At 39.6% G+C, this 10,249-nt stretch overlaps 1 protein-coding gene across 14 annotated transcripts in view; it reads right to left on the bottom strand.

Moving 5' to 3' along the window:
• Positions 1-6,798: 6,798 nt before the first annotated feature.
• ATP2B3 (ATPase plasma membrane Ca2+ transporting 3) overlaps positions 6,799-10,249 on the bottom strand; it is a 495,057-nt gene continuing 491,606 nt past the window's right edge. For 11 of the 14 annotated variants that reach the window (XM_068248338.1, XM_068248335.1, XM_068248345.1 and 8 more), the window contains one exon: positions 6,799-9,792. In XM_068248338.1, coding sequence (XP_068104439.1) covers positions 9,472-9,792 — 321 coding nt within the window. In that variant the 3' untranslated portion in view covers positions 6,799-9,471. The remainder of the gene's footprint in view (positions 9,793-10,249) is intronic. The other 3 variants (XM_068248348.1, XM_068248349.1, XM_068248350.1) reach the window with 1 other exon arrangement.

Below are 10,249 nucleotides of genomic sequence, written 5' to 3'. Positions count from 1 at the left end.
GTAAGAAGGATATGGAGGCTGCCATATAATTTCCTTTTAAACAATACCAGTTACCTGTCAGCCCTGCTGATCTATATGGCTGCAGTAGTGTCTGAATAACACTAGAAACAAGCATGCAGCTAATCTTGTCAGATCTGACAATAATGTCAGAAACACTTGATCTGCTGCATGCTTGTTCAGGGTCTATGGCTAAAAGAATTAGAGGCAGAGGATCAGCAGGATAGCCAGGCAACTGGTATTGTTTAAAAGGAAATAAATATGGCAGCCTCCATATCCTCCTTACTTCAGTTGCACTCTAAAGCTTTTGCTTCTGATATTTAACATGAAAAGTAGGAAAATGTATACAAAGCTATGTAGACATTGTACATTGTCATTTTACCACACTTGGTTTGATAGTGTTCCTTTAAGGATGAATCAGTGCGCTCTTTTTTCATTATAAGTTTCATTTTTTGTGGAATTTACCCCCAAAATAAAGAATTGTTACCGACATGTTACTGCAGTTTTATCACTTTTTTACTGCACATTTTTTGTGAACAGTTATTTCAGGCCGAAAACATTGTGATTGTGAACATGGTCATACTTCAGTCTGTAATTTTTTCTCACTTCATTACCACATGCGGTAACTTATTGTGAATAGAGACTAATGTGAGTAATCACAGCTAAAGTCCATTTTTTTCAGATCAAAAACCTTTTCTTCATGTTAGAGTGAAAAAAAGTTTCTTAAATATTCTGTAAAAGTGTGGAATAAGGCTGGGTACACACATCAATATGTACATTTCTGTTCCAGTCAGTTTAGCATCAGTTTTCTATCAGTTTTACCTGACAGGATTAGAACTGTACACCTTTTATGTGTAAACACACCCATAAAAAACAGATAAAACTGACCAGACTGGAACGGAACTGTACAAATTTGTGAGTGAACCAAGTCATAGAAAACTCATACAAAACTGACGTAAACTATCAAAAACTTGACAGGACTGGAATGAAACTGTACACCTCTTATGTGCCCTATCTGCAGCTGGATCACGTGTGGCCAGCGGGAGCAGTGTAGTATCCACTCCGATGGTCTGCTGTGGTCTAGCTGGATGCCAGGGCAGATGCCTTTCAACTTTAACCTATATGGGGAACGCACCCACCTGTCCAAGATTATCGTGGACTTCACAAGTTGAAGACTGATAAGTGAGAACGGCTTCTATAAATAAAAAGGAAGCCGTTCACTGTCAGTTTTGCGATGCGGTTAAACAGCCGAAAAATGTACACATATGAACACAGCCTGCGTAAATAAAAAACGATTTTTGTTTTTTTGTGGAAAAATTTCAAAGTCCAGCAGAAACAGCTCAAAGGCTCCATATATCACTACATATGATCGGAGGTGATGTGATGGAAAAGGTGACACTGTCTGGAAGCTGAGTTTCACGTAGAGAGCAGGCTTCCACTTACTACCATGCAATATATGAATTAAAAATAAAATGTAACATGCATCCAGTATTCTAGTTAACATGCCCTTATGCTGTTATTTTTGCCGTGGATTTGACCACTGTAATTTAATCTGCTAAGGATTGTGCCCCAACATTGCCACCCAATCATTATAGATCTTTTTTTTTGTAGTCAAAAGGGGGCACAGTGATAGGTATGTGACAGTAGCATGTATGTAATGGGCCCACAAGGTGTCCTCCCAGATACTCAGGGCCCCTGCAGAGTATTAGCGCCACTCACCTGTCTGGCCGACGCACTCCCTCCTGTGTCCTTACATCATCTTCTGATTCCCGTACTCAGAGACCCAGTGGTGTGCAGGATGAGCTACATGCCTCCAAGTCATGTGGTACAGATACCAGGAGATCGCAGAAGAACACAGGAAGTAGTGTGCTGTCAGGGTTAGTGAGCAGCAAGGGTGCGCCACTGCACCAATACTCTGCAGGGACCTAGGTAGCTGGGGGGGGGGGGGAGCACCTGGGGGGGGGGGCTATTGCCAATGGTACCAACAGCGACGGTCTTAGAGATTTTTAATAGATCTCAAAGGGAAATCTATTAAAAATGTATTTGCAGAGCATGGAAGTAATACATCCCTCTCTAATTAGATCTATTGGGCAGATCGGGAGAAAGTCTGCCAGTATGTATGGCAGGCTTTAATGCTGGTAAAGAGGTCTAATGGATCCCCTACCGTGAAGCTGAAAATTTGGGCACCCGCTAGCATAAGAAACTTGGGCGCAGCCATAGGCGCCTTTATAAATAATGGCTATAGTGTGAAATTTTGATGCCAGATATATACAGGGAAACCGTTATTTATCGGGCTATTTTACACTTTAGCTGGTATTTATAATGGCGCCCATGGCGGCGCCCCAACATTTTCGTAGTTGCATCGGATTACTGCTGGGGTCAGTTAAGGTTAGGCGTGGAGGGGTGTGTTTTTAAGGGTTAGACATGGGGATGCAGTTAAGGTTAGGTATGGAGGGTTTAAGAGTTAGGTGTGGGGGGGGCAGTTAATGTTAGGCATCAGTAAGGGAGGGTTCTGTGTGAGAATAGTGTTAGGTTAAGTTATAATAAAATATCAGTATTATTTACCGATAATTTATTATGGTAAGGGCCCTTTTTCATTTGAAGGACACATCCAAGCAGCTTTAAGAAAAATTCTACTTACCCGGGGCTTGCTCCAGTCCCTTGCAGCCGTCCTGTGCCCTCGCCGCAGCTCCGCTCCCTGCCGATGGTCCAGAATCTTCTCCGGTGCAAGATGCCCACTGTACTGCCCAAAATGCCCTGCACAGTACAGCCCGGATGATGTCAGTGCGATTCCGTGAGCCGCATGCTGGAGCGCACTGGTGGGGACCGGGAGCCACCAGAGCTGTGGCAAGGGCACAGGATGGCTGCAAGGGGCTGGAGGAAGCCCTAGGTAAGTAGATTGATTTTTAATTTCCCTGGACCTTCCCTTTAATGTGTTGGTATGCATTAGTGTGCATTAGGACGTGTTAGTGCGCGTTGGTACGCGTTTTTTTCCATAGCAGTGCATTGTGAAAAAGATTTCAGCTAAAACGTGTATAATGGGAACTGTGCCATAGGAAAACATGGGACTTACTTTGAAAAAATGCTTTCTTTCAGTTTTAACTGAGAGCAACTGATTGAGTGTAAAAGGGGCCTAATTCACACCTAAAAAATGTCGAGTACCTGCAAATTTTACTGATATTGTACTAGCCGAAATTAGGCGCCCACATTTTCTCGCCCCCCCCCCCCCCTTTTTTATGCACACCCCTACCAGAGCTCTGTTATTAGATGTTTGCACACAAAGCACAGTCCCACATACACAAAAAAAGGCGCCTGGAAAAAAGGGCGCAGGGGATTTGCCGCTTGTAGAATATCGCTGCAATATTGTACTGCTGGATTCTGATAGTAAATTATTGGTAATATTTACCAACATTTCACTTCGCTAACCCTAACCCAGGCGTGGGCAAACTTGGCCCTCCAGTTGTTAAGGAACTACAAATCCCACAATGCATTTGCCTTTATGAGTCATGACTGTGGCTGTCAGACTCCTGCAATGCATTGTGGGATTTGTAGTTCCTTAACAGCTGGAGGGCCAAGTTTGCCCATGCCTGCCCTAACCCTACTCTCACACAGAACCCTCCCTCTACTGATGCCTAACCTTAAGACCCACCCTGGTGGTGCCTAACCATAAGACCACCCCCCGGTGCCTAACCCTAACACCCCCCTGGGGTGCCTAAACCTACCCTCCAAATATTAAAGTGTACCTGATGCGACATGTGACATGAAGCGATAAACATGTATGTACATGTATGTTCAGTACAAAACATATTAATAACCAGTTTTCATTTTGCTGTCTAAAAGAGTTAATTTCTAGGCATGGAAGTGACGGCTTCTGTCTTGTCGGTACCTTGTTGGGAATATAGTAAACATCAGTGATAAGAAAATTACAGCCATAAATGTTTTCCTGGCAGAACACAACTTCTAAGGACAAGGTAGATATAGGACAAGGTCAATAGTTCATGTATTTTCACTCTAGGACACTTAATAGACCACTGATTAGAGACAGTAAAACATTCAACCTACTTTGGAATTGTTTAAATATAAAATAAAACCATGGGATACTTAAAAAAATTATTTTTTAGGAGTAGGTGGATAAATATAATTGTTTATCTCATCAGTTTATTTGTAAAGTAACATTTTTAAAGTAAACTAATTTTTGCGCCCAATGGCATTGTGGGCCTGTGGAAATGCTGAGGTTGCTTTTGACATCCTACAAATCCCTAAGCAAGCTCCTTTTTTTTCTTGGGTATATCACAATGGTACATGCTAGGCTGGCTTCAGCATGTAGTGTTGGTGGTATAGTGGTGAGCATAGCTGCCTTCAAAAGCGATAGACCTGAGTTCGATTCCTGGCCAATGTATGTGAGGTTGCTTTTGACATCCTACAAATCCCTAAGCAAGCTCATTTTTCTCTTGGGTATATCACAATGGTACATGTTAGGCTGGCTTCAGCATGTAGTGTTGGTGGTAATGTGGTGTGCATAACTGCCTTCAAAGCAGTTGACCTGGGTTTGATTCCTGGCCAATGTATGTGAGGTTGCTTTTGACATCCTACAAATCCCTAAGCAAGCTCATTTTTCTCTTGGGTATATCACAATGGTACATGCTAGGCTGGATTCAGCATGTAATGTTGGTGGTATAGTGGTAAGCATAGCTGCCTTCAAAGCAGTTGACCTAGGTTAGATTCCTGGCCAATGTATGTAAGCTGGCTTTTGACATCCTACAAATGCCTGGAAGAAAAGACAGGAGGAGGAGGAGAAGGAAGGAAGGATTACACTCCCTGATTGATGTATACACATGCAAGATGTTATAAAGCAGTTTAGGCCTGCAATTTAGCATTCAATGTGATTTCTGTCCTTAAAACACTGCTTTGCGTCAAATCCAGATTTTTTCCGGGACTTTTGACGTCTATCCCCTCCAGGTATTAGGCCCCTTGAAACATCTTTTCAATCACTTTTCTGGCCAGCATAATTTTTTCTAATTTTCCAAGTTTGCCTTCTCATTGAAGTCTATTGCGGTTCGGGAAAGTTCGCGCGAACCGAACTTTCGCGGTAGGTTCGCGCAAACTGAACTTTCGCGGTAGGTTCACGAACCTAAAATCGGAGGTTCGGCCCATCTCTAGTCTCAACACAGAGCAGGGAGGTGGAGGAGAGGCAGGGCTGCCAAATGAGAGCTGGGGAAGTGGGCATTTTGCAGGAGCATGTTGGCAATTTCGATGGGGTGACAGCGTGGAACTGGGGGGGGGGGGGGGGGCTGAGAGAGGTGCATAGGGGACACAGAGACATGTTCCCTGGTCCATGACATGCCCCTATGTCTATGTCCCATCTGTCCCCCCTTGGACCGCCTCAGGTACACTTTAAAGTAATAGAGGCAGAGCACCAGCACAGAAGTAAGGCAACTGGCTTTGTCTATAAGAGAATGATGATGGCAGCCTCCACATTCCTCCATCTTCAGGTTCCCTTTCAATCACCATTACCCAGTGATTTCACCACTTTATTCTCAATACCATTATTTTATGTTGCAACAAAGCTGGTAAATGTGAGAAGTCCAAGCAATGGACCACCAAGGGAAATGTCAGATCTTGATTTGATGTATAATGGGCCCGATCCAATTAAATTTTTCTTTTAGGTGACATTATCACATCTTATAAATAAAATCCCCTTTAAGCTACCAGCAAGCAAGAAAATACTTTTGACAGTTTTTTCACCTGCTTTTTGGCACTTTGCAGAGTGCTGTAAAGCTATTTAAAGCTAATGGGAACCGGTGTCAAAAAACCTGAGTCAGATACTCACCTAAGGAGAGGGAAGGCTCGGTCCTAATGAGCCTTCCCTCTCCTCTCCTGGTGCCCGGTCCCGCGCAGGATCCCCCGTAGCAGTATTCGACCGTTTCAGTCAAATACTGCCACTTCCGCCGCCGAAGGGAGGTTTCGGAAGTCTTCGGGAGCACTTGGGCTCCCGAAGATGGGCTGCTGCATACTGCGCATGCGCGAGTGCCCTCTATGACGCGCTCGCGTGTGTCTATGACGCACTCGCACGTGCGCAGTATAGAGCCGCCGGCCTTCGGGAGCCCGAGTGCTCCCGAAGACTTCCGAAGTCCCTGCGGCGGCGATTTGCATGGAGGATCCACCGGGCACCAGGAGAGGAGAGGGTAGGCTCATTAAGACTGTCCTTAGGTGAGTTTTTACTGGGGTTACATTAGCTTTAAAACATAACATAAAAAATTTTCTAAGAGAGGAAAAAAAAGAATAGGATCAGGCCCTATGTGTGTGTGGGGAGGAGGGAGGGGTGAGTCACTAATGTATAAAAATTACAGTATTGATCAGGGAGGAAATGTGGAAATAAACTGCCATATTTATATTAAAAGCCCATTGGCCATATGCAATTCACTTTTTCTCTTTAGTTTTCTCCTAGGAGATAATTTTTCATCTTCTAATTAAAATAACTTTTTAGCATATTACAATGGAAAAAGTACCAAAAATTAAGTAAAGTACTGTCAAAATTATTTTGAGTATTTGTTTGCTTGTTGGTGGTTTGAAAAGCATTTTATTTACAAGTTTAGGAAATATCACCTAGGAGAAAAACTCAGGTGAAAAAGTGAACTTCATATGGCCCCATGTATCATTTGATCTATAGCGGTAAGCACATTTTTCCATTGTACAATATTCTACTGGAAAATGAAGGTGAATTGAAACAAAACACACATTATCAAAACTCAGCTTGTAGAATAATTTCATATTTTTTATACAGACAAAGTTTTTGCCTATTTAAATTTTGAAGTTTCGATACAGACTTGTTTATGCTATACAGGGTGTCGTCTTTCATATATAATCTTTTTTTTTGTTGTTTTATAACAGGCAGGTAAATTTTTAACATTATGTAGCAATTTGAACAAAATCAGCCATTCAATACAGTATATGCTTCAGGAAGGCTTCCCAATATGAGTTTTTAAGCCTTTCCCTGAAAAAATGTACAAGCAGTTTTCTTTATTAAAAAATAAATAAATAAAATAAATGAAAGAGAAAAACAGCATGGACATATTGCACTGCTCCCAACCCCACCTACCTCCCCACCCAGTAAAATAATAAGCAAAGCACGCTTACATTTGGCAGATTTATACAGCGGTAGTGGCTTTTTTGTTACTGTTTTTGTATTTTTTTTTCTTTTTTTGGCTTTTAAATATATAATTCTTTGTATCATTTGTTCTATCAATATATCTACAATATTGAATGAAAAGAAGCCTGCAAATGAACAGTAATATTACACATTTTTATAATTGTCAAATTAAACACCACTTTCTTTTTTTTTTTTTTTTACTATATTTTGTTACACTCATATGCTGAAAGAAACAAAGTTGCATCTTTTTACTTTGTTTTTGCTTTTTCTCTTTTTTCAAATTTTTATTACTGATTTTTTTTTAGCAGCAATGTCACTGCAATCTTTCAACATAACGGAATGGCTTAAACCATCTAGAGCTGGTAGTTCTGAGTGTTGCCGTTGGCATTACACAGATGTTCGAATAAAAAAAATCTGGAAAAAAAGGATCCCATCATGATGTTTTTGTCCCCAGCATTTTTGAAATTAACTTACGGGTATGCTAAGGGTTTACTTATAGCGTGCTCTCATCAGGCAACAGAAACAGAATTTTATTCACCTTGCGGAAGTTTACAACTGTGAATTAAATCCCCGGTTTTTGTGCAATGCCCACAGAGCAGACAGAAAAAGAAAGTTGGTATCTAAAATTCATTATGCAGGGTTTCCCATGGCTTATATTTAATGAAAAAGTATTCGTTTTTCAGTAATTTCCTAGGCAGCTTCCATATAACTTAAAGAACAAAAATAAATACATAAAAAAGAATTAAAGAGATAGAAAAGGGGTCTGGAGGCGTCACCTTTTCTTGGATGTGGAAGAAGTCCATTTTAATTTCAAATAATTTAACAGTCCACTATTCATGTATGTCGGTCATCAGCTTAAATTCTGTTGGGTGTAGGCAGGACAGTATATAGTGCAGGACAGTCTGTTGTACTTTCTTCAGTATGTACGGGTATTGGAATCCTTTGCTCCAGTGTTGCTTACATACATATTGCATCTTCATTAAATTTCAGCTTGGTTAACTTTCCAAATAGAAGACTTAGAGTGTTTTTTAATGTTTTAATAAAAAATAAAATACCATATGCATTTGTGACAGTGTAAAGCATAGAAATGGCCGAGCCTTTTTTTTTTTTTTCAGCCATCCAACACACCAAATTAAAGGAAGCTTTTCATGCAGAAATGTAGGACTAAATAGCCATATGAGATAATGATAACATTGCTATAGAGGAAAAATGGTGCAGGATTATGGTGATAAAAAGGAAAAAAAATGCAGAAATCATCAAGATATAAAAAATCATGCCCTGTATGTCATAATACAACTTTGATATTTTTTATATATCTTGTTGACTAAATGTTGTTATTTCATGCTATTTTATGATGAATGTTATGATTAAGTAAATTTAAAATTGTCTTTAGAAGGATTTTATAGAAATGTTTGCTTTTGCCGTTTACAGATAAAAATTGTTGTTTGACAGATAAACTAATTGTTAAAGTAGATCATTGAACAAATATTTTCTTTGTTTTTATTTCAAATTTTACTTATAGTAAGCACATGTATTTATATAAATGCCCACTAATGAGTAGATTAGATAATGTTACATTTTTTTATTTTGCTCCAATGTTTTACAACATGAAAAATAGATCTTTTTGATGGAGTGCCACCAACAGTATTTTTTTTTAAATACCCACAATATAATTTTACACATAGCAACTCTGGGGTAGGCAAATCATTGCCTTATGTACAATTATCTACAATGTGCACTCGAGATTTCATTAAATGGCCTCAAATATATATTAACCCTAATTATATTGTTCTTTTTTATACCATATGATGCTAAGAGGTTCATATGCATGGTGTGTTTTCTTTTTGTCTAATTTCTGGTTAAACTCAATGGATGTGAGTCTTATTTTCAACCCAACTAATTGTGTAACTATGTAATGATAATCTTTGGGAGGAGCATATTTTCTGGAAAGTGCCCAAAAGGCGTTAAAAAAAACTGCAATGATGAATGATTTTTGAAGCTATGCTGGGTTTGCAAATGTAGTTTAATATTGAGATTACCTCTTGCCCCATAAAATAAAGAGCTAATAAAAGATGCTTAACACTGCCTTGGTGAGTACTGTACCCTTTTCTTTAAAAAAAAAAATAAAAGAAAAAAAGAACAAATAAATAAATAATAAGTAATACATTTTGGTCTTGGATAACCTTTTTTTTTTTTTTATTTTATTCAGAGTACATGTGAGATGTTTCAGCTGTAAATACAGGCTCTGCTGGCACATCAGCAAAAACAAAAAGTTCGACTGTCTTGCCGTTGCTGTGGTTTATGAAGACTAGTTTGGTGCTCTGTTAGAGAGAAGTCTCCACGCTGTGCAAAGGACTTTCTGGATTGGAAGATGTTGCTGACTTGCTTGTGTCTGTGGTCAAGTAAATGCCACTGTCAATGGCATTGTTGTTCTTGTTGGGAGATGGGGGTGGAATAGACCACAGCACCTTGCCTGGAGCTTCGTCACTATCTTCCACATCGGTGTCATCAATAAGGGGAATATTATGGATATAATCGTTGATCAGAAACTCAGGGGTTGCCATAAAATTGTGAATGGAGGTCTTCGATTCAGGTTTCTCTAGGCCTTCGTAGAGAGAACTACGGAATGCTTTCACCACCCGGATCTAAAAAGTTTGGGTTAGGCAGGTGCAAGGGAAAAACCCAATGACAGGACATGAGATGAAAGGATGGGAAAAAGTAAATGGACAATGGATTTGGAGGGAAATAAAAACAGAAGTAAGAGATTAATACACTATAAGGACGCAACTTTTTTTTCTTTTTCCTACATTTCAGTCCATATTAATAATGCACATTATGAAAATTTTTTGATAGAGTAGCTCAACACTGTGCGGGACAGCACCCACATACAGTTGTGAATTAGAATTGTGAACCCTTAGAATTTTCTTTACAATTGTTTTATATTAATGACTTCTAACTTGTAAATGCTCCTTTGGGTTCATAAAAATAACCATGGATCCACTAGACATAAAACATTACATTGCCATAACTTCTCTCACAAATGCTTAACTACCTTGTTTCTCAACCTTATTCAAGAATATATCCCCTTAGAAAAGCCATGGT

The sequence above is a fragment of the Hyperolius riggenbachi genome, chromosome 8 (assembly GCF_040937935.1).
Source record: "Hyperolius riggenbachi isolate aHypRig1 chromosome 8, aHypRig1.pri, whole genome shotgun sequence".
In the NCBI taxonomy this organism is placed as follows: domain Eukaryota; kingdom Metazoa; phylum Chordata; class Amphibia; order Anura; family Hyperoliidae; genus Hyperolius; species Hyperolius riggenbachi.
Note: the sequence above shows the minus strand (reverse complement) of the source record. Positions and strands in the feature narration are given on the sequence as shown.